At 41.7% G+C, this 25,148-nt stretch overlaps 1 protein-coding gene across 1 annotated transcript in view; it reads left to right on the forward strand.

The window, feature by feature from the left end:
- The first annotated feature begins 2,060 nt into the window (after positions 1–2,060).
- gldc (glycine dehydrogenase (decarboxylating)) overlaps positions 2,061–25,148 on the forward strand; it is a 30,436-nt gene continuing 7,348 nt past the window's right edge. The window contains exons 1-18 of the mRNA XM_061767066.1: positions 2,061–2,495; positions 2,577–2,655; positions 9,771–9,906; positions 12,026–12,190; positions 12,288–12,365; positions 12,447–12,594; positions 13,216–13,412; positions 14,136–14,232; positions 14,308–14,413; positions 14,472–14,611; positions 15,749–15,829; positions 15,919–16,016; positions 17,012–17,096; positions 17,170–17,211; positions 17,307–17,449; positions 19,453–19,528; positions 21,819–21,944; positions 24,216–24,365. Of these exons, the coding sequence (XP_061623050.1) occupies positions 2,205–2,495; positions 2,577–2,655; positions 9,771–9,906; positions 12,026–12,190; positions 12,288–12,365; positions 12,447–12,594; positions 13,216–13,412; positions 14,136–14,232; positions 14,308–14,413; positions 14,472–14,611; positions 15,749–15,829; positions 15,919–16,016; positions 17,012–17,096; positions 17,170–17,211; positions 17,307–17,449; positions 19,453–19,528; positions 21,819–21,944; positions 24,216–24,365 (2,238 nt within the window). The 5' untranslated portion in view covers positions 2,061–2,204. The remainder of the gene's footprint in view (positions 2,496–2,576; positions 2,656–9,770; positions 9,907–12,025; positions 12,191–12,287; positions 12,366–12,446; positions 12,595–13,215; positions 13,413–14,135; positions 14,233–14,307; positions 14,414–14,471; positions 14,612–15,748; positions 15,830–15,918; positions 16,017–17,011; positions 17,097–17,169; positions 17,212–17,306; positions 17,450–19,452; positions 19,529–21,818; positions 21,945–24,215; positions 24,366–25,148) is intronic.

Raw genomic sequence — 25,148 nt, forward strand, 5'->3', positions numbered from 1 at the left:
TACCATCGTTTGCAGTGTGTGTGTGTATATACTATACTACTATATTCAGTATATGATTGAAAAGTAACTCCCTATTTTTAAGTACTTGTAATTTATTTCTGGACTATAATTCTTACAAGAAATGAACATGAAAAGAAAGTGTATTGCATGGAGTTTTATTTAAAATTCGATATGGGCGCCAGCGGCGGCACGGTGGACGACTGGTTAGCACATCTGCCTCACAGTTCTGAGGACAGGGGTTCCGATCCTGCCACCGCCTGTATGGAGTTTGCATGTTCTCCTCATGCCTGCGTGGGTTTTCTCCGGGTACTCCGGTTTCCTCCCACATCCCAAACACATGCATGGTAGGTTTATTGAAGACTCTGAATTGCCGTAGGTGTGAATGTGAGTACGAATGGTTGTTTCTTTATATGTGCCCTGCGATCGGCCAGTTCAGGGTGTACCCCGCCTCACGCCTGGAGATAGCTGGGATAGGCTCCAGCATGCCCGCGACCCTAGTGAGGATAAGCGGTGAAGAAAATGGATGAATGGATGGATGGGCGCCAGCATTAGCCACCAGTTTCTCAAGCCGCCTGGGAACCGCATTAACTGATTTCACAAGGAACTCTTGTGGGATGGAAGACATAACTTCTCGTATTTGCCCTTAAAGTTCTTCCAAAATCGTTGGTCTTTTTCACAAAAATTTTTACAAAAATATTACTACATATGAATAAATAAGTCTTTTAAAATAGGGAGCTACTTTTCAATCACCCTGTATATATATATATATATATATAAAACTAATTGCCATGAAAGACAGGATAATCCACAAATAATTGACGCTCATTATAACTCCCATTAAAAAAAAAAAAAAGGAAAAATGTGACTAAGAGGGGATTGGGTAGAAAAAATGAGGTTTGTGCAGAAAACAGGGATAGGTTCCCCCCAAAACATGTGCGAATTGGTGACTTTGCGAATGCCGAGCCTCCAATATGTGTGGTTCCACTGTAGTCATCTTTTTTTTTAAGAAGTTGTACTTTTACAAAAATCAAGTGAGATTTTTTTCAAGATGAAATTATTAAAAAAAGCCATAATCTTCCATGAATAAAATCATATTTTTGGGGATAAAAAGTTATATTTTCAAGAAAATAATTAAAAATAATTCCAGGGGAGAGCTACTGAGCAAAATTTGGGGGGTTCACTTCAAACCAAAATGGCAGATTTCCTGTGTCTTTTCCAGCCTTGGTTCTTGAGACTGTTTTAGTGGGTCTAGTCAGGGGCACTTCGAGGATTAGAGGTTTATGGGTGCTTCAACACCCCCAAATATGTGCTGGAAAGGCCTATGCCAGTCATTAAGCTATAGTATTTAATTTTTGGCACCCCCCCCCTAAGATCGAATTCTGCAGTACAGCAAAAGAACAGAGCCGTCACTTCAATATGACGTAGGCAATGGATGATATGCCCGTTATATGTGACTTTACAACATGTTTACTATGTTTTGAAGGACATTTGCAGTGCGCCACCAACCGGGCCAGCGCGGGAAATAAAAAGGGCAGTCACTAAATATAAAAAATAAGATACTGACAAATACAGCAAGATATTAGAGAAGCTGAATGGCTTAACCAGCATTGTGTCATCTGAATCGTTTCCTATAGCTAGAAAAGAAATGACAGCCAACTCCTACATAACAACATAAACAGTGACCTCTGGTTAAATGCAGGCTTTGTGGGCTGAATTTTCAAAAAAATTCCAGATGGTGCTATTGAGACTACTTTCGAAGGATAACTTCAAATCAAAATGGCTGTCTTCCTGTGTCTTTTCATTCCTCTGCCTGAACCAAAATTGGTTGTTGAGACTTTTTTTTTGCGGGTCTACTTTTGTATTATCACCTGCCTACCAAATTTCATGTTGCTAAATGAAACGTCCTTCAGGGGCTGAAAATCCAGAGACAAAATTTGGTGGGTCACGTGAGGAAGTTGAGCAGCTGTTTAACTTGGGCTCGCCGTGACGTCACTCGCCCTCTCTGCGCTCTGATTGGCTCGCTCTTGTGCAACTGTGTGCACTTGTATAAACTCCGAAGTAGTCCAGCACAACCAGCGGCGGCAGTAGTAGTAGCAGCAGCAGCGGCAGCAGCGGCAGCAGCGGCAGCAGCGGCAGCAGCTCTCCTGCGGGCATCGCGTCACACTGCCGGCCTTCTCCAACTTTTTTTTATTCCAAAGCAAAAGATGCAACGCTGCGCCAAGTCGTGGGGCGTCATCTCGGCCAAAGCAGTGGGGGTGCTGGGGCCGGCGAACCGGACTTGCACGGTCGCCGGCAGCCGCGACTTGTGGAGAGCCGCCGGATGCCGGAGCTCCGGACAGGGGGCGTCCCTAGCAACGCGGGGACTACGGACCTCGGCGGTCGGGTGCTCTCGGCGCATCGAGCGGATCCTACCTCGGCACGACGACTTCGCCGAGCGGCACATCGGGCCAGGTGAACGCGAGAAACGGGACATGTTGGACGCGCTCGGACTGGAGGTGAAAACACACAAACGCAAACACAGAAAACTACTGTCACACTTCTTGTTTATCTCCATTGAAAAAATGTTTTCTTGTTAGTCCATCGAACAGCTGATTGAGAACACGGTGCCGTCGTCCATCCGTCTGAGGCAGAGCATGAAGCTGGACGACCCTGTGTGTAAGTTGGCATCCTCATCACGCATTTTCTCGCACAAAATTTTGCGAGGGTGCAGGCTTCCCATTGAACATATTTGGAGTCGTATATTAATAATGATGATGATAAAGATCACGCTAAGGCGAGTGCAAAGTTTCTCGCCCAGGTCCCAAGTCCAGTTCAATCTGGTTCCAGCGGTCACATTACATCACAGCCGAGGGGGCTCCTAATAAGGTGACATGGATGGATGTAATCTGCCCCATTCACCCCCCACCCAACACACTGTGGTTTTGTCACACTGCACATTGAAGCAAAATGCTACCAAAAAAACAAAACATTTAAGCCCAGTTCAAACCTGTTAAATCAACCCTCCAGAGGAAAAAAAATGCCTTTACAAAGATGCTGATATTAATAAAGCACATAGTTAAGTTTAACCAAACAATATATATTTACAGCAGTTATTTTAATATATACTGTACTGTATATATTTACACACCAAGCCAAAAATGATAAATACATCAAAATAGGTTTGAATTTCCCCTTGTGGCTAAAATTGGTATACAAAGTAAAATATATATATATTTTTTTTAACTCATCACCCGCTCTATGCCAAAGAACACAACACCAAAAGTTAATAAAAACATGAAAATATTTACAGTAGGGTGACAGACTAAGTGACTAAAATGTGTATAAATAAAATCTTTCAAAAGTAATAAATGCACCCTGGTCCATGCTAAACAAAGACCATCAAACCTTAAATAAATACATAAAATATATGAAAATCTTTTTAGCATTTCTTTCCCTTCAAGGATTGAAATATTACAATCATAAAATATGGACAAATATTTGCTGCAGAGTGACATTTGAAGATCAAAATTACTATAATATAATAAATGAAATAATAATATATCACCTGTCCTATGACAGAAAGCTGATCACATATGACATCACATATCACATATTTATTCAAATAAAACCCCTTTTCATCAAAATTTTAAGAAATAATGGCATTATCAAGTATTGGTACTCTGTATCGGAGAGTATTCAAATGGAAGTACTTGTACTCTTACTCAGTCTGGAAAAAAAAGTCATATTGGCGCATCCCCAGATCAAACCAAACAAATATTACAACCCCAATTCCAATGAAGTTGGGACGTTGTGTTAAACAAAAGCTATTTAATGTTCAAACTGATAAACTTTATTGTTTTTAGCAAATAATCATTAACTTAGAATTTTATGGCTGCAACACGTTCCAAAAAAGCTGGGACAGGGTCATGTTTATCACTGTGTTACATCACCTTTTCTTTTAGCAACATTCAATAAACGTTTGGGAACTGAGGACACTAATTGTTGAAGCTTTGTAGGTGGAATTATTTCCCATTCTTGCTTAATGTACAACTTCAGGTGTTCAACAGTCCGGGGTCTCCGTTGTCGTATATTCCGCTTCATAATGCGCCACACATTTTCAATGGGAGACCGGTCTGGACTGCAGGCAGGCCAGTCTAGTACCAGCACTCTTTTACTACCAAGCCACGCTGTTGTAACACGTGCAGAAGGTGGTTTGGCATTGGCTTGCTGAAATAAGCAGGGGCCTCCATGAAAAAGATGTTGCTTGGATGGCAGCATATGTTTCTCCAAAACCTGTATGTACCTTTCAGCATGAATGGTGCCTTCACAGATGTGTAAGTTACCCATGCCATTGGCACTAACACAGCCCCATATCATCACAGATGCTGGCTTTTGAACTTTGCGTCCATAACAGTCCGGATGGTTGTTTTCCTCTTTGGCCCGGAGGACACAAAGTCCACAATTTCCAAAAACAATTTGAAATGTGGACTCGTCGGAGCACAGAACACTTTTCCACTTTGCATCAGTCCATCTTAGATGAGCTCGGGCCCAGAGAAGCCGGCGGCGTTTCTGGGTGTTGTTGATAAATCGCTTTTGCTTTGCATAGTAGAGTTTCCAGGTGCACTTACGGATGTAGCGCCGAACTGTCGAACTGTATTTACTGACCTTGGTTTTCTGAAGTGTTCCTGAGCCCATGTGGTGATATCCTTTACACGTTGATGTTGGTTTTTGATGCAGTGCCGCCTGAGGGATCGAAGGTCACGGGCATTCAATGTTGGTTTGCAGTGATTTCTCCAGATTCTCAGAACATTTTGATGATATTATGGACCGTAGATGATGAAATCCCTAAATTCCTTGCAATTGTACGTTGAGGAACATTGTCCATAAACTGTTCGACCATTTTTCATGCACTTGTTCACAAAGAGGTGAACCTCACCCCATATTTGCTTGTGAATGACTGACCAATTCAGGGAAGCACCTTTTATACCCAATCATGGCACCCACCTGTTCCCAGTTAGCCTGTCCACCTGTGGGATGTTCCAAACAGGTGTTTGATGAGCATTCCTCAACTTTCTCAGTCTTTTTTGCCACCTGTCACAGCTTTTTTGGAATGTGTTGCAGCCATAAAATTCTAAGTTAATGATTATTTGCTAAAAACAATAAGGTTTATCAGTTTGAACATTAAATAGCTCGTCTTTGTAGTGTATTGATTTAAATATAGGTTGAACATGATTTGCAAATTATTGTATTCTGGTTTTATTTCTATGGCACTGATGGTGTAGTGGTACACTCGCCTGACTTTGGTGCAGGCAGCGTGGGTTCAGTTCCCACTCAGTGACGGTGTGAATGTGAGTGCGAATGGTTGTCCGTGTCTATATGTGCCCTGTGACTGACTGGCGACCAGTTCAGGGTGTAGTTTGCCTTTCGCCCGAAGTCAGCTGGGATAGGCTCCAGCGTCCTGCGACCCTAACCAGGATAAGCGGTGTTGAAAATGGATGGATGGATGGATGGTTTTATTTCTGTTTAACACAACGTCCCAACTTCATTGGAATTGGGGTTGTAAAATAAATATGAAAATAAATCAACAGAACAGATAAAAAAGCTATTTATATGAAGCGAGTTATTTTATTTTATCCAAGTCGAGTGATTGGTCAATGAGAGTCACAATGTGGGTTAATGCGTACGCTACAGATTAATACCTTTTGTGCTGTTTGTCATAGAACGGGTTATATGTATTAATATTTACTATGCTAATTTTAATGCCTGAAGAGAAACACGAATTTCACACTGCTGTCAATATTAGGACACGTGTATTGAGTTTAATATTTTTGGCTTGGTCTTATTAAAATGATTGGCATGTTAGGACATCATCGACCATAATCACCTTTTAGTTTGTGCAATTGTTTACTTAATAACCCGCCACCATCCAAGCTTGATGATTTACTGATGAGCTTGCACGAGTGCTGACGCAAGTAGCCATTTTTTTGGCGGGGGATGGACCATAAACACAAAGGCGGGAATGATTAACTAAGTTTGCCGGAGTCACCTGGAGAGAGGCGGCGTTCTATTGGTCAGGACCGAGGAGGCTCGGTTGCTGGTGTTTTCTGCTGCTTCAGCTTTTCCGAGGCTTTTTAGAAAAGCCAACATATGGGACAACAATGGAGCTCCTGCGTGGCTCTGGATCAGTCTTTTTCTTTTTTTTTTTTTTTTTTTCTTCCCACGCCTCTTGGCATGCTGGGAATATTGGCATTCCTTCACCCAAATTTGAAAGCTAGTAGTCTGACCTACATTTAAAAACTAAATTCTGTTTGTTCCATGAAATTGTATTAATGTATTTCTCAACAGGCTATTCCCTTGATTTCATCATTGTTTTGCTTCAATAACATGGGGATAGTAGAATTCTTTTTTATTTTTTTTGTTTTGTCCAATCAGATTTCAGCCACTGTGTTGCCATGTTAATCTAATCTGTCCATGGCCTTCAGAATCAATTTTGTTTGCCCATGTTTACGTTTAACAACCTGACTGTTTCTTTGACCAATCAAAATTCAAATTCATCCTCACATGTCCAAAGTGCTGCTCCTCAATGACGACAGCATTTTTCCATCATCCAATTGGTTGGTCAGATTAAAACTGTTCCAACTAGCAAAACACATCTGCACACATTAATACATTTTAAAATCAGCATTTTTGTCTATTATGATGTATTTTATTTCATGTTTTATATTTTAGTCATGTTATTAGATGAATATTGATTTTTAAACCGCTCCAGATGATGTATGTAGCACAATTGTGTGCTATTTGATTGCGTTTTGTATTGTGCTGAAGGTTTCTTTCAGTGCAACGTGATAATGGTGGTATTTAGTAGGTTTCCAAATTCCAGGAATGTTCCAAGTTGGAATTAATGGGAATTTATTGGAATAAGGGTCCTGTTGAATAAACAGGAATTTATAACATTTAATGTTGGCTCTTAATTGGAGACTTGAATATTTCTGATTTGATTTTGATAGATTTGAGCGTAATCCTGATGCAAACAAATGGACTTCACGCAAGTGCAGTGGTACCTTGACTTGGGAGTGCACCAACTTATGTTATGAGCTGTCCCTTGTTCCATTTTCTAGCATTGTGTTGTGAGCCACAATTTGAGCCGCTCGAGTAAAATAAAATAAAAGGAGCAATTGAAGTATTTAATTTTTACTTGGCAAGTAGGCAAGGCCAGAATGCTTATGCCAAAACATAATATTTAATTTCGTTTGACTATAATACCTTTCCATTAAATCACCAATTAATTCCCATGTTAAGTTTCAAATTTGGAATATTTCCCAAAGTCACCATCTTAAATTCCCATGAAAATTTGTCGGAAACCTTTTAGAAATTTACCAGACGTTTTCCGCCCCTTTGCAACCGTCATATTAAGAGGTGGATTAAGTCGAGACTTCCTCAGTGACGCCTCAGGTACCAAATGCATCGACTGCCAAAAACACACTGTTAAAAAACACATTAACTGTATATTTGTAGCATACAAATATCAATTCACAATGTAAGATTTTGCATTTCTGCAGTGTATCCATTTTTTTTGGGTGTCTTCCCTTTCCCCAGTCGTAGTTCAGATGGGGTGCCATTGTCCCATTCCTCAGCGTTGCTAGGCAACCAGAGGAATCTCAGTGGTTGCTTTGGCACAGTTCTCGTTAAATGAGGAGGGTGGGGGGCTGGAACCATGCTGTATGGATCCAGCTCTTCTGGATGTTTGGAAACAAAATATGTTCTCGTTTCCTCTTTCTCTCTCTCGCATACATTCGAATCTGCTTCTGCGTTTCTTGATCCCGTTAGTTCCGCAGCTCAGTGTGCTGCTCATTGGAATAATTTGGCATTAAGCAGAGGAGTGGTGCGACGTGACGGCCGCGTGTTGACTCGTGATAAACAAAGGGGATCAAACTGGAGACAAGGAAGACAGTTTTACAAGTTTTAACTAAAAAGTTTCAGTTTAGGCAGCTAGGGTAAATAGGCTAATGTCATACCGCACAAGCAAGTTATAGTCTGTTATTCTCTACTGGCCCATCAGCAGGCAGCAACAGTTCTTGCTCCGCCCTCCACTAGTCGTGTGACTAGCAACCCAACTGCAATAATTTGGTGGCCTTCAAAATTCATCTTCCCGAACCTTACCGTACTGCTTGGTCGAAGAGGGGCTTCTGTTGACCTTAGAGCAGTGGACTGATTTCATGAAAAGCAATATTTTGACAGACCGACATTAGAACAAAATACCGGTAATAAAAATACAACTCACTATTACTCTGAATGTAGTTATTGTAATTAGTGGGAGCCCTGCGCTTGCTGTTATTCGAAAAGCCGGTCCCATCTCGGCGAAATCGGAGACTACAACTTATGTCCGTGGTGTAATTTTGTTTTGGTCGCCCTCATCGCAGATGTTGGAAAATCTTCTCCATGTGCCAAAGCAGTTTTGAAAGTTTCATCACCTCATATGCGAGCCTGTTGCCTCATATTCCGCAGAGGAGGCTCGGTGTGCGAGAGTCACCTGTTGCGATAAACCTGTATTTTAAATAGCACTACTGATATTGACCTTTAAAAGTTGTATTCTCTTCTTCTTCTGTCTCATCAGTTGGCCTTTTCCTCTTTCCTAAGACGGTGTAATCGTGTTTGTTTTATTCAGTTTGGTTAGCATGTGGACATACTTTTTTACAAGTGTATGATATCACATGACCAAGAAAAGCAGTACAGAGACAAACTGTAGGTGGATGCACCTGATTTTCAAAATAAACTTATTTTCCATTTTCTCTGTGTGGCTTAATACCGAATATCCCATGGATGGGTAGCCTGTCCACAGCCCAGTGGTTGGGGACGACTGCTTTAGAGTATTTTAAAGGGCTTGTTGGCTTACATGTATTCAGCATTTTTCCGCACAGCAAAAGTTTACAAAATGCTGAAACTTCTGTCAATTTCTTAGGGTCTTTTCGTGAAAGGGGCTACTGAACCTTCTGCTTGGTCGAAACTATGGCTTCTGTCAACCTTGGCACCTTTGTCATGGCCTGTTAAAGCTGGGATTTAAAGTCTTTCCTCAGTTGCTGTTTTGTATAATCGTCACAACACAGAATGGGGGGGGGGGGGGGGGGATTATCTTTCTGCCTTTTGGACGTTTTATCAGAGCCGTAACAGCCAGAATACCGTAATGACGGGATGTTATTCTGACATTTCACACATGACACTCACTTCCCCCACCCCAGTTTGTTGAAAGCAATTTATGAAAGGCAAAGACTGCTTATTACTAGGGATGCACCGATACCAACACTGTACCTCTGTACTTGTACTTTCAAAAAATGCTCAGCTACTATCACACCGATACTGCTTCATCATGTGACATTTAACCTTCGGCCAGGTGAAAGAGGACCCATGTCAGCCGTGGGGAGATACTTTAAGCTAAACACTGATGGATGGTAAAATGTCAATAATGGCAAGTTGTTACTATAAAAATGGTTGAGTGAAACGCATGCCATCTTCAAGTTTGTTTTGTGTTTTTGAACGATATTTGATATTTATTTGAAAACAACACATTTTTATCATGGAAGACTTAATGTCATTCTCAAGTATTGGTACTCTTTATGTGCATCCCTGCTTACTACCAGATCTTCTGTTACATCTCTTTTGATGGGTCTCTGTGTGAAAGGCAGTGTGGCTTGTTTGTCACAAGCAAGATGTTGATTTTGTTGAATTTTTCCCAGCTCAACAAGTTTCCCTTAACTTTCGTTTAATGCTCTAAATTTGTGCTGGGACTGTTCCAGGCGAGAACGAAGTGCTGGAGTCGCTGCACAAGATTGCGTCTAGGAACAAAGTGTGGCGTTCCTACATTGGCATGGGTTACTACAACTGCTCCATGCCACCACCCATCCAGAGGAATCTCCTGGAGAATGCTGGCTGGTGAGTGAAAGACTGTCTGATAACTTTGATCTGCTGACCAACCACAAGCTTTTGGTCGCGCTGCTTAAATATATCCGAATGACTGGATGCCACCCTGTGACTTGAGTTTTATCACTTGTGACAATGTGAGTCAGTTCATATTCTCTGCTGGACTTAAAGGAACCCACCAGGACAACATTTTTTTACTTAAAAACATATCTTAAAAAAAAACAAAAAACTGATATACCAGATTTGTCAGATTTCTACCAGCGGGGAAAAAAGTAAATATATTAAAAATCAATAAAACATAAAAAATAATGGAAATAATAAAAAAATAATTAAAAATTGAAAATCGAATGTGAAAAATGCAGACATTTTACTCCTATAATCAATACAGTGGACCCTTGCTATTCGCGGTGGATAGACTGTGCGAATAGCGAGAATCAGTGAATAATTGACGCTTATTATAGTTGCTGTGAATCTTTTTTTCTGGAAAAATAAAAACACAAATAAGCAAAAAAAAAAACAAATAAATGGGAGATTGGGGGAAATATTGCAAATAAGTGGTGGGTTCCACAAATAACGGGGGATAGGTTCCCCAGTATAATCCCCGAATCGGTGAATCCACGAATATGCAGGGGTCCACTGTAAAAAGGAAAGACAATTAAGTTCTGGGGGGAAAACGCATACAGTGTCCAATATCCCATAGTCCATATTCTCTGCTTTACTAATGTAAACCATCCCAGCCTACAATGTCTCCCCATCCTCCCAAAAGACAAATAAATGTGAATGAAAACTGAATAATTGAATAAAATGTAAAAATAAAAAAAAAACAGATCAATATAATTTTCTTCCAAATATAAAATAATCCATCCATCCATTATCTGAGCCGCTTATCCTCACAAGGGTCGCAGGAGCGCTGGAGACTATCCCAGCTAACATCAGGCAGGAGGCGGGGTACACCCTGAACTGGTCGCCAGCCGATTGCAGGGCACATTTAAACATATCAGAATCAGAATCATCTTTATTTGCCAAGTATATCCAAAACACACAAGGAATTTGTCTCCGGTAGTTGGAGCCGCTCTAGTACAACAGACAGTCAATTTACAGAACACTTTGGAGACATAAAGACATTGACAAAAAACAATTGTGCAAAAGATGCAGAGTCCTCTAGCACTTAGAGCAGTTCGAATGACTAATATTGCAATAGTCCGGTGCAATGACCATTGTGCAAAGGGCGCTGAGACTTCAAGGAGTGTATGCGGTTTAAAGTGACGAGTAGTGCGATAATCTGGGACAATGGTTGTGCAAATGTTACAGATACTCCTCAATCAGTGTGCAAATGGAGCAGCTGCTACTCTGGCATGAGTGGCCAGTATATGCAAATAGTGCAGCATGGCGAGACAACTACAGTGAGTGCACGAGTAATACACAATTGGCCCCACAGAAATGTGACAACGAACTTAAGTAAAAAAATTGCCAGCTTGTTGTAATGGAATTGTAGGTTAGTTGTTTAAGAAGTTGATTGCAAGAGGGAAGAAGCTGTTGGAATGTCTACTAGTTCTAGTTTGCATTGATCGGTAGCGCCTACCTGAGGGAAGGAGCTGGAAGAGCTGGTGACCGGGGTGCGGAGGGTCCGAGAGGATTTTGCACGCCCTTGTCTTAGTTCTGGCAGCGTGCAAGTCCTCAAGGGTGGGTAGGGGGGTACCGACAATCCTTTCAGCAGTTTTGATTGTCCGTTGCAGTCGGAGTTTGTCCTTTTTTGTAGCAGCACCAAACCAGACTGTGATGGAAGAACACAGGACTGATTCGATGACCGCTGTGTAGAACTGTCTCAGCAGCTCCGGTGGCAGGCCGTGCTTTTTCAGAAGCCGCAGGAAGTACATCCTCTGCTGGGCCTTTTTGAGGACGGCGTTGATGTTGGATGTTGAATATAACCATTCGCACTCATATTCACACCTACCATGCATGTTTTTTTTGGGGGGGGGATGTGAGAGGAAACCGGAGTGCCTGGAGAAAAATTATGTAAAACAAGACATGTTGAATTCTCTTTGAGGGATTAAAGTTAATATAATCATTGAAAAAAACTATTCTATCCCCTAAGGTGTCCTCAAGTTCGTTTTATATTTCTCATCCTCAGGGTGACTCAGTACACACCTTACCAGCCCGAGGTGTCCCAAGGGCGCCTGGAATCTCTCCTTAACTACCAGACCATGATCTGCGACATCACAGCCCTTCCCGTGGCCAATGCCTCGCTGCTCGACGAGGGCACAGCTGCCGCCGAGGCCATGCAGCTCTGCCACAGGTATGAATACACGTATTACGTATACCACATGTTAATGGAAAGGAAGAGATCCCAACTATGGGTGACAGTTCTGGGTTTCCTTGTGGTCTTCTTCCAGACAGAACAAAAGAAGAATCTTCTACATCGACCCTCGCTGTCACCCTCAGACCATTGCGGTGGTGCAGACCCGAGCCAAGTAGGGGCACACTCAAATGATTGTCAATCGTCCTGAACGACGTATCAAACATGGGCACCCCGTGTGACTCTGATGTTCCAGCTACATCGGTGTGAATACTATTCTGAAGCCACCTCACGAGATGGACTTCAGCAAGAAAGACATCAGCGGTGTTCTGTTCCAGTACCCCGACACTGATGGCAGGGTGGAGGACTTCACGGCCCTTGTGGACCGGGCCCACAAGGGAGGGGTAAGACCATTTGCTATGAAAATGTCAATAAAACGGTAGGATTTGTAGTAGCAGAATGGTGGACGAGTCGTCAATACCTCTGCTTTACAGTCGAGAGGTCCTGGTTATTAATCTCTGTGTGGAGTTTGAATGTTCTCACTGTGCTTGCATGGGTTTTCTCCAGTTGCTCTGGCTGGTCCTCTCATGTTGGGTTAATTGAATGTTCAAAGTTGTCTATAGGTATCAATGGTTGTTTTTCTATAAGTGCCCTGCAATTCCAGGGTATAACCTGCCTCTCACCCCTCAGTTAGCTGGGATATTCTCCAGATCCCCCGCCACCCTAATGAGGACTAGTGGTACAGAAGATGGCTTGATTTAAAGTATAGTAGCTTTCAGAAAAGGTATTAAAATGGCAAAATAATTTTAAGCTTACCCTGGATACTGCAGGGTATATACTTAACAGTCTCCACTTGGCTGCACTAGCTCTCAGTCGCCTTGAGAGTAAAACGTTTCCTTACTATGGCCAACAACAGAGACCCCCATCCTTCTCCTCTATTGTTGCCGTTTGTCAGCGTCTCTTGTTCTAAATGGTACAGTCAATGTTGTTTTTACAGTTTCCCACAAATTATTTTTTTTGTCTAGGCCCTTGCTTGCTGCGCGACAGACCTGCTGGCACTGTGTGTACTGCGTCCCCCCGGCGAGTTTGGTGTGGACATTGCGCTTGGGAGCTCCCAGAGGTTTGGAGTGCCTCTTTGCTATGGGGGTCCTCACGCTGCCTTCTTCTCTGTCAAAGAGAACCTGGTTCGAATGATGCCTGGCAGGATGGTCGGCGTCACCAGGTAGGATGTCGAGACTCCACAAAAATTACACTACTCACAAAAGGTTGCGGATATTGAGCTTTCAGCTGAAAGCTGAGCCGTACAGCTCCTTGTTAGAGAACAGAAACTTCTACAAAAAGTACTGAAATAGCGAACAGTTGGACATGTGCATTAAAACATTTAGAGCAGGTCAAATTAAGTTAACCTGTAAAGGTTATAGTTCACAGTGGACGACTGGTTAGAGCGTCTGCCTCACAGTTCTGAGGATCGGGGTTCAATCCCCCGGCCCCGCCTGTGTGGGGTTTAGATGTTCTCCCTGTGGCTGCGTGGGTTTTCTCCGGGCACTCCGGTTTCCTCCCACATCCCAAAAACATGCATGGTAGCTTAATTGACGACTCTAAATTGCCCGTAGGTGTGAATGTGTGTGCGAATGGTTGTTTGTTTGTATGTGCCCTGTGATTGGCTGGCAACCAGTTCAGGGTGTACCCCGCCTCCTGCCCGATGATAGCTGGGATAGGCTGCAGCACTCCTGCGACCCTTGTGAGGATAAGCGGCTCAGAAAATGGATGGATGGGTGGATGGGGTTATAGTGCATTTTAGGTTAATCCAGCAATTTCACCCGAAAGAAGACTATCCCTAACTTTTTGAGAGTCGTGTATGTTATGTAGGTGTTAAAGTTAAAGGTTGAAAACAAATTACATACACACACACACATTTATTTATTTATTTGTTTATTTATGTAAGGGATGCTGCAGGAAAGGAAGTATTTCGGCTCGCACTACAGACCAGGGAGCAGCACATCCGCAGAGACAAAGCCACCAGCAACATCTGCACAGCTCAGGTAGGACTTCAGAACCCAAACACCTCACAAAAATATCTCATCGCATCCTAAGTGGGCTCATTTCCCGACAACCAGGCTCTGCTGGCTAATATGGCCGCCATGTTCGCACTCTACCACGGCCCGCAAGGACTCAAACACATTGCCGAGAGGACGCACAACGCCACTCTTATACTCGCCGAGGGTAAGGTCCTTCACCCTGTGAGCAAAAACCTGACTAGTAAGTCATTGTTGTGGTCCAGGTCTGAAGAGAGCAGGACACCGGCTGCACAGCGAGATGTTCTTTGACACACTGAAGATCACCTGTGGTGTGGCGGCCAAGGACATCCTGGAGAGAGCCGCACAGAGGAACATCAACCTCAGGGTCTACGCTGACGGAGTGGTGAGGACTTCAAGCGCTTTAGCTACTTAGAGTCTAGAGTTATCACTGTTTCATCTATTTTCTTTGTCTAATACTAATAATAATAATTCATTTTATTTAGTCCCCTTCAAAGTATTGGAACGGCAATGTCAATTCCTTTGTTTTTGTTGTATACTGAAGACATTTGGGTTTCAGATCCAAAGAGGAATATGAGACAAATGTTCAGAATTCCAGCTTTTATTTCATGGTATTTACATCTAGATGTGTTAAACAACTCTGGACAGAGCACCTTTTGTTTGAAGCCACCCACTTTTCATGTGAGCAAAAGTAATTAGAACACACGTGATTAAATTTACTTAAAGTGAATAACATTTAATATTTGGTGGAATAACCTTTACTTGCAATAACTGCATCAAGCCTGCGACCCATTGACTTTACCAGACTGTTGGATTCTTCATTTTAAATACTTTTCCAGGCCTTTACTGCAGGCTCTTTCAGTTCTTGTTTGTTTCTGGGGGTTTCTCCCTTCAGTCTCCTCTTCAGGAGGTAAAATGCATGCTCTATTTGGTTAAGGTCCGGTGATTGACTTGGCCAGTCAAAGACCTTCCACTTTTTACCCCTGATGAAGTTCTTTGTTGTGTTGGCAGTGTGTATGCGGTCACTGTCTTGTTGCATGATGAAGCTTCTTCCGATTAGTTTACCTTTTTAAAGTGGTGGAGTGTCCAAATGATCCGAGATAGGTTCCTAGTAGGGTCTTCCATTGATCTTAGAAGGTGGGACAACTCATATGGATGCACCTGGGGAACAATAGAGATCTGGGGCTACATCGGTAGCAGGCTGGTCATAGGTTGCCAAATCTGGACCTCTTGTCAGTCATAGATCGTGTTGTCAAGATCACAAAACTAAGATTGAAGAGTAACCTTTCTGCTTTCATGTTTCTGTTTCTCTTTTGATGGAATGGCTGTTCTGTGTGAAAAGTATCAACACAGAATGAAGTTGTGAACTCAGCCTGTGAATTGTGAGGAGGTGGGACAGCGGCTGTGTGAAAAGGCAAAGCGGCAAGGCGGGACACAGATGTGAAATTTTAACAACTGAAACTCACTTCTGCAAATGTGCTGCTGCTGTTTTGTTTAATTTTTGTTTCTTTGCTCATTGCAGTTGGGTGTATCGCTGGACGAGACTGTGACAGAAAGAGACCTGGATGACTTGCTATGGGTCTTTGGCTGTGAATCTTCCGCCGTATGTTGACACCAATGCTTATTTTCTACCCATCCCGTTTTGTTGCTTTGGGCTAATCCCAGGGCGGTGTGCTTTTATTTTCTTTTTAGGAGCTGATAGCTGAGAAGATGGGTGAGCGGATGAAGGGCATAATGGGAAGTCCTTTCAAGAGGTCCAGCAAGTACCTGGCGCACAAGGTCTTCAACAGGTGGAGAGTTACTTTCGTCATGAACTAGAATTCCATGTTATCTATTGTGTGATGGTATACATGACCTAACAAGATTTGTTGTTCCTCTTGAGTGTTTTGACACCAACGTTAGCCGCTAGAGTGAACTTTTAACATATAACAACAATTAGTAGCTGAGGTATTTTTTATTTTTGTAATAGTTTGTGTTGTCATGAACTAGCATTCCATGCTTAGTGGAGCCCTAATGTGATAGCATATGGTGTCTTACAAGACATGTCGTTCCTCTTGAGTGTTAGCCACTAACATTTATCTTCAATGGGGCCATAATTTTCTGTACTGTCTGAGTCTGTGTTGTCATTTATATTTGTCATGTAATGAACTATAATTAGTGTTAGCTGCTAACGTGAACTTTTATCAGTCTTGTCCTCTAATAACATTTAGTAGGTCAGGTAGTTTTGTTTTTTTAATCATTTTTCTTGTCATGAGCTAGCATTCCATGCTAACTGGAGCAATGATGTGATGGCATATGTTATCTAACATGTCACATTGGATTTCCGAACGTTCCCAAGATATGTTTTTCCTCTTGAGTGTTAGCCGCTCATCTTTATCTTAACTAGGGTAATCATTTTCAGTCGTTCATATAGTGTGTGTGTGTGTGTGTGCGTGTGTGTTTTTAATCGTGTCATCAACTAGCATTCAATTCTAACCTGATGACATATGTGATCTAATAAGATTTGTTGTTCCCCCTGATTGCTTTGAAGTTAACAGCGTTAGCCACCAAAGTGAACTTTTGTCAGTCTTGTTCTCTGTTAACATTTATGGGCTCAGGCAGTGAGTTTTCTCAAACTGCCAGTCTTTGCTCACAGGCTTTTATCTTTACTGGGTTCATAAATAATCCAGTCTTGGCCTCTATTATCTTTTAGTTTAGCTCGAATTGAAACATGATATCACGCCCAGTCAGCCTTTTATACTATCGTTAGCATGTTGCTAACCATCCTGCTTTGGGTCGTCCTCAGTTACCACTCGGAGACAAACATTGTACGCTATATGAAGCGCTTGGAGAACAAAGACATCTCGCTCGTGCACAGCATGATCCCACTGGTGAGAACTCAACCGCAGTAGCACTTAAAAAAATATATAATGATGAATAATAATAATTATGGGGACTGTTTAGGGCTCCTGCACCATGAAGCTGAATAGCTCCTCAGAGCTAATGGTGAGTCACTTATCTCTAACCAATCAGAAAGTCTTGTTTTGAAGGTTATATTTGTACCTTTTACCTCAATAAAATTTAATATGTGTTTGTTTTAGCCAATCACCTGGAGGGAGTTTGCCAACATTCACCCATTCGTGCCTCTGGAGCAAGCCGAAGGCTACCAGAAGCTCTTCAAGCAGCTGGAAAAGGACCTCTGTGAGGTGACAGGATATGACAAGATCTCCTTCCAGCCAAACAGGTGACCTCAGGATGGGATGTGCTCATCGTCAAATTAAAAAGCTTGTAAAGACTCATTTTTCAATCCAACTGGGATACATGAGATTAAAGTTGTCCTTTCACGCTTGTGCAGAACACACATTTTGGTCCATTATTAGTTACTATTTACTATACTAAAGACAAATGAAGCAATAGTCATAATATTGGAAAACATCATTGATTTAATAAATTATAATAACACATGTATAGCACAAAATAATGGTGTTTTTAACGGATTTCACCTCATGCCCAAAATGGTATCTTTATTTTCATATCGTTAGCCAAATAGCGCAATTGCTCAAGTCCTTTTTGAATGTTTTCTGAAAACAAATTCACCAAAAAAGCAGAGTCTAGTTGTCTCCATTGAACCTTTGCAGTTTACCATGACCTAGATTACTGAGAATCTACACTGACGTAAAGGATATTAGCATTTTATTGATATTGTGACACTGATGACTTGGGCGATTATGATATTGTACCTTTTATTTGGAAAAAATAGATACTATTACAAGAAAAGTTACAAGAAAAAAGGAGTAAAGTTACGAGAAAAAGTCATGGTAGTTGCAAAGTTACAAGGAAGTCGTAACTGTGAAGTAAACTCATTTCGGCCGCTTGTATCCGCGATCTTGTTGTTTCGTTCACAATCCATAGCTCGTGAACATTGGTGAGGGTAGGAACACAGATCAACCAGTAAATCGAGAGCTTTTCCTTTCAGCTGAGCTCTTTCTTCACATCACTGCAAATGCTGCACCGATCTGCCTATAGATCTCTCGCTCAATTCTTCCCACACTCGTGAACAAGACCCTGAGAACTCCTTCACTTGGGGAAGGATCTCCTCCCTGACCCGAAGAGGGTACTCCACCCTTTTCCAACTGAGAACCATGGTCTCAGATTTGGAGGTGCTGATTTTGATCCCAGCCGCTTCACACTCAGCTGCGAACCGTTGCAGCGAGTGTTGGAGATCACGCCCTAATGAAGCCATCAGAACTACATCATCTGCAAAAAGCAGCGACTTGATAATGATATCATCAAACCAAACCCCCTCAAAACCCCGGCTGCACCGAGAAATTCTGTTCATAAAGGTAATGAACTTTTCAGTGCCGTCTCTGCTTTTTCCAGCAAGACAATGCCAAACCACATTCGTGACATGTTACAACAGCGTGGCTTCGTAGTAAAAGAGTGCAAGTACTGGACTCGCCTGCCAGCAGTCCTGACCTGTCTTCCACTGAAAATGTGTGGCATATTATGAAATGCAAAATACGACAACAGAGACCCCAGACTGTTGAGCAACTGACGTTTTACAACAAGCAAGAATGGGAAATTAATCCTCATACGAATCTTCAACAATTGTTGTCCTGAGTTCCCAAACACTTAAGTGTTGTTAAAAGACAAGGTGCTGTAACATAGTTGTAAACATGCCCTTTTCCATGCTTTTTCGGAACGTGCTGCAGACATCAACTTCAAAATGAATGAATATTTGCAAAAAACAATAGTTTATCAATTTGAAACTTAAATGTCTTTATAGTGTATTCAATTCAATATAGGTTGAAAAGGATTTGCAAATCATTGCATTCTGTTTTTATTTACGTTTTACACAACGTCCCAACTTTGTTGGAATTGGGGTTTGTAGTTGAGAGGGGAAAAAAAACAATTCTAGTAGTAAAAACTGTGTATTATACTCTGGTCAATTTGAGGCTTTTTTTTCGGAAGATTATGTCATTATATTACCAGAAACGAGGTACAACAATAATGTCAGGGGAATAAAGGCGTAGTTTTGAAAAAAAATAGTAGTAATTCTACCTGAAAGTGTCACCAACTATTGTACATGTAGAGTAGTTGGGTTGGTGAATTCTGCAGGCCAGTGTGGTTAATGTAATTACCTGTAGGCTCAGCAAATGTTATGTCATTTGAATGCCAATTGTATATTTAGTGCTGTGTGTGTGTTTGTTTGTTTGTACGTACTTAACCATTTGTTTTGTGCTCCAGTGGCGCTCAGGGCGAATATGCTGGGCTGGCAGCCATTAAGGCCTACCTCAATTCAAAGGGGGAGAGCTCAAGAAGCGTAAGTGATTCTTGTAAATTTACGACTTAATTTTTTTTTTCTTCTTTTTTTCCTTGTTTGGTTGTTAGGTCAATCAGAAAGGAAGAGCTGTATCCCTTTTTTCCCCGGAACAGTTTTACTGTGTCACAGTGGACTTATTAAGCTGCCACTGTGGTTTCTTTGTATTCTGATGGATATTTATTGAGAATTACTGTACAGTCGTTTAGTCGAATAGAACAAAGTTTTTAAAAGGGAGTGACAGAAAAAACAAAGGAGAGAGACTAAAAAAGTAACTAAATAATATAGGAAAAGAAGACAACAAAAGACAAAGCACTAGCTGTAAACAAGTTGAGGAAAGTAAAGCATTATATAACAAGTACAATGACACAATGGATTTGAGTGTTGTATGGGTCAGTAGTGCTACACCCTGTGAGGGAAGGACAGGAACTGAAATCTGACATTTTTCATAACAATAATAACCGCTACATTACCTTTATTCTTGTAATGTCTTACAATTCTCTTACCTATGACAACGCCTTTCTCGTAAATATTACAACTTTATCCTTGTAACATATTACAACTTTTTTTCTCGTAACCTTACTTTATTGTCGTAACTACAACTACAAAAAAATGTAACTTTATTCTTTATGCTTTTATCTTCATAACTTTATTTTCTTTAACTATAACTTTATTCTCCTAACTACTATAACATTATTATGTTATTCCCGTAACGTATTACAACTTTATTCCCTGACTAAAACTTTACTCATTACAACTTGCCCCACCTACCATTACTTTTTTCTTGTATCCTTACTTTTTTTCAAGTAAGCTTATGATTTTATTCCCGAAACTACTACTACTACAACTTTCCCAAAGTAACATTACTTTTACCATTATTATTGTCAATATCCTGACATAGGACAATGTTTTGTTTTTTTACTATATTCTTTATGCAACTTCTTTCTCATAATTTATGACTTAATTCCCGTATTACAGCTACAGCTTTTTCCATGTAGCCTTACAACTTCATTCTCATGGCAATAACTTTATACTCATTGCTGAAATGAATTCTTATCACCCACATTTCTTGTCCATACACTGAGCTACAATGGGTCACTATGACATCACCGTTTAACACGTTTGCCGATTGGTCACCACTTTCAGATAAGAAGTCCCCTGAGATTAAAGAAAGGCTGACTGGACTCTTTGTACTTGTACTCTAATGCCTGTTCTCTTTTTGGTAATGGTCTTTGTCTGCGCGTCTTTGATAGGGAGCCGGTCTTGAAAGAGTCAAAGTCCAAATTGACAAGATTCCATATTTGGCATTTACATTTTGCCGAGGCCGCCTCTGTGTCATTTGTGGACGTTGCCCAAGCCGCAGGTCAAGCTCTATTGTGCAATGTCATTGAGTGTCACCCTAATAAGGCAGCAGATCAATTAGTGAGTGACCAGCAGGACGCTTAACCATTCAGGTCACAAAAAAACAAATACAAACATTGAGATCACTGCTGCAGGATGTTTGTCACATTGTAATTCAAAATTTAAATAAATAAATACCATTTTATTTTAATTTATCTACACTATGTATTGATATAAATGTATTTTACACTTTTAAAAAGTCTACAGTCGCTGATTGAAAACATTGAATAATCTGAATTTTAAAGTCATTGCTTGTTTCATTTATACTTTGTAATTTATCATAAATTTACTTTTCATGTATATACTTTATATGAATTAAGAAATAAAATCTTGAATAGCCCACTAGAAAAACAATTTGAATTTTACCCTCTTCATAAGAAAGTTAAAAATATCTAAAATATTACTGTATTTAAAAAAAGTAAAATAGCTGACCAAAATGACACAGAAATCTCAATTTGATTATTGTATTTTATTTTTTAAATGTATTTATATGTATTTTAAATCAAATTAAATTTAGAACAACATAACGAAGGACAGAAAAATCAGGATTAGATTTTTTTGTTTTAAAAATAAAAACAAATCTAGAATTAACTTATTATCAAAAAGGATGGAGGGATGGAAATGATTTAACTATTTGATATTTCTGTGTGTATTTATTTCATGATGAGACTGATTTATTTTTTTTATGATACATACATTTCTAGAATGGCACAAAAGAAATGATAAAATAATAACCTCCATGGTGAGTTTAAACTTATTCTTGCCTGTTGCTATGATTAATGTAGAAAAGTAATTAAGGTCCATCTCAATCAGGGGTTGGACAAAACAAACCCGGTGAACTGATGAAATGGCATCTTGATACCTTTATTGACAAGATGTCTTTTTGTCGCAGGTATGTTTGATCCCCAAGTCTGCACACGGTACAAACCCGGCCAGCGCTCAGATGGCGGGCATGAAGGTGCAAGTGGTGGAGGTGGACAAAGACGGCAACATCGACATGGTCCAGCTCAAAGCCCTGGTATCACGCCCACTTATCAAAATTATTTTTTAAATGTATATTTTTGCAGTTCTTAAATTTGACATTTGTAAAAGTTTGAAAAATATACTAAAATATATTTTTATAATTTTGTGTTTGTGTTTAAGTTTGTCATGTTTTTAATTTAAACGTTAGTTTTGTTTTGTTTTTGCAACAGTTTTCCAATATTTTCCTTAATTCCTCTGCAAATAATACACCTTAACTATTGTTAATGTACAGTGATCGCCAGAGCCCCCATCTAATTGAAAAGTAGGTCTTTGGCGCCATCTTGTTTCCTCTTGGTGAAAAGGAACTATGTTTAAGTAGAGGAATGAGCTTCTATGACATGGGTGAAAGTGCTACCGAATAGAAATAATGCTTTGGTGCCATCTTGCAGCATCTAGGTAATTAAAAGCCTTTTTTACATTTTTATATTTTATTTAAAAAAAGCAAAGCACAGCTCAAAGACCCCTTAGGATGACGACAAAAAATGGACTCAGGTTTCCTTTGCCCGGACGCGGGTCACCGGGGCCCCCCTCTGGGGCCAGGCCTGGAGGTGGGGCTCGAAGGCGAGCGCCTGGTAGCCGGTCCTGCACCCATGGGGCCCGGCCGGGCATAGCCCGAAAGGGTAACGAGGGTCCCCCTTCCCATGGGCTCGCCACCTGTGGGAGGGGCCATAGGGGTCGGGTGCAGTGCGAGCTGGGCGGTGGCCGAAGGCGGGGACCTTGGCGATCCGATCCCCGGCTACAGAACCTAGCTCTAGGGATGTGGAATGTCACCTCACTGGCAGGGAAGGAGCCCGAGCTGGTGTGTGAGGTCGAGAAGTTCCGACTAGATATAGTCGGACTCGCTTCCACGCGCAGCTTGGGCTCTGGTACCAGTCCTCTGGAGAGGGGTTGAACTCTCTTCCACTCTGGAGTTGCCCACGGTGAGAGGCGCCGAGCAGGTGTGGGTATACTTATTGACCCCCGGCTCGGCGCCTGTAAGTTGGGGTTCACCCCGGTGGACGAGAGGGTAGCCTCCCTCCGCCTTCGGGTGGGGGGACGGGTCCTGACTGTTGTTTGTGCCTTTGCACCAAACAGCAGTTCAGAGTACCCACCATTTTTGGAGTCCTTGGAGGGGGTGCTGGAGAGTGCTCCCGCTGGGGACTCCATCATTCTGCTGGGGGACTTTAATGCTCACGTGGGCAATGACAGTGAGACCTGGAAGGGCGTGATTGGGAGGAACGACCCTCCCGATCAAAACCCGAGCGGTGTTCTGTTATTGGACTTCTGTGCTAATCACGGATTGTCCATAACGAACACCATGTTCAAGAATAAGAATGTCCACACGTGCACTTGGCACCAGGACACCTGAGGTCGCAGTTCGATGATCAACTTTGTGGTCGCGATATCGGACTTGCGGCCGCATGTCTTGGACACTCGGGTGAAGAGAGGGGCCGAGCTGTCAAATGATCACCACCTGGTGGTGAGTTGGCTCCGATGGTGGGGGAAGATGCCGGTCCCACATGGCAGGCCCAAGCGTATTGTGAGGGTCTGCTGGGAACGTCTGGCGGAATCCCCTGTCAGAAGGAGTTTCAACTCCCACCTCCGACAGAACTTTGCTCACATTCTGGGGGAGGCGGGGTACATCAAGTCCGAGTGGACCATGTTCCGTGCCTCCATTGCTGAGGCGGCCGACCGGAGCTGTGGCTGTAAGGTGGTTGGTGCCTGTCGTGGCGCCAATCCCCGAACCCGTTGGTGGACACCAAACTGCGCAAACTTTTTCCAACATTGCAGACCCCCCCACACACACACACAGAATAATTCCTGAATGTTCTTTCTGAAAAACCAAATGTTTTATTCGTTTAAATTATATTTTATTTTAAATTGAAATTTCCTCATTAAAGTTGCTAGAAAAATGTTTCCAATATTTTCTTAATTTGCTTTGTAAATAATGCACACCCAAATGTGTTGTTTAATTTTCTATACTTTTTTAAACATTTGTAAGTTTGCTAGCAAAAACGTAAAATCATTTTTCTCAGGTTTCTCTTTAAATTGTAAACCTTAAATAACCAAATGTTTTCCATTGTAATTTCGTATTTGTAATTATGGAATTATTTGTATTTCTATTTTACCTTGTATACTTTAATTTATTTCAATTAGTTTTTGTTAGTAAAATGTTTTCAATATTTTATCTAATTTTCTCTGTAAATAATGCAATAAGCGCTTTTAATCGCACAAAAAAGACAAAGTTTTGTCCCGATTGACTTAAACGGCCTCCTCTGTCTTCCAGGTGGACAAGCACAAGGCCAACCTGGCGGCCATGATGATCACATACCCGTCAACGTTCGGTGTGTTTGAGGAGCAAATTCAGGATGTGTGTGACCTCATCCACCAGCACGGTGGCCAGGTCTACCTGGACGGTGCCAACATGAACGCCCAGGTACGTGCGCGTGGTGTGTGTGTGTCTTATATGCTCGTAAATAGATGATCTTTGATCCCCGCGCTACCACCAGGCAGACAACCAATCACATGACTCGGACACAGAACGTCCCCTAATACAGTGGTACCCTGACTTATGAGTGACCTTACTTATAAGTTTTTCGAAATAAAAGCTGTCGCGGGGCGCAATTCTTTTTTGTCTTGAGTTCAGAGCAAAAATTTGACTTAAGAGCGCCGATAGTGGCAGCGAACTTCACAAGCTGCAGTTTGGCAGATGGGAACCAGTCCTTGACACATTTTGTATTTAATCAAACCACATGTGTAACTTAACCTTATGAAAGTCTGTCTACCGTTGTCGCGGTACCCTTTTAAACAATGAATATTTGAACGAAAACGGTGAAGCAACACATGTAACAGACAATGTAACCAGGGATGCACATAAGTGGTGCCCAGATGTGCATGCACATTCATCCATCCATTTTCTGAGCCCCTTCTCCTCACTAGGGTCGCGGGCGTGCCGGAGCCTATCCCAGCTATCATCGGGCAGGAGGCGGGGTACACCCTGAACTGGTTGCCAGCCAATCACAGTGCATGGACATTGAAAATGCCAAATGCACACTCAATTTGATTATATCAGTGCCCTTTTGTGCACCACACAGCGTTTTCTTTTGGGGGGCCGGAGCGCTGCAGTAGACTGGGCTCGAGTGTAGTGTTGTTGTTCACAAACAATTCGTTCCAACATTCCAATCTTTTGAGTGAATGTACTGAAAAGAATCACTTCATG

This window comes from Phyllopteryx taeniolatus, chromosome 3 (genome assembly GCF_024500385.1).
Source record: "Phyllopteryx taeniolatus isolate TA_2022b chromosome 3, UOR_Ptae_1.2, whole genome shotgun sequence".
Lineage (NCBI taxonomy): Eukaryota > Metazoa > Chordata > Actinopteri > Syngnathiformes > Syngnathidae > Phyllopteryx > Phyllopteryx taeniolatus.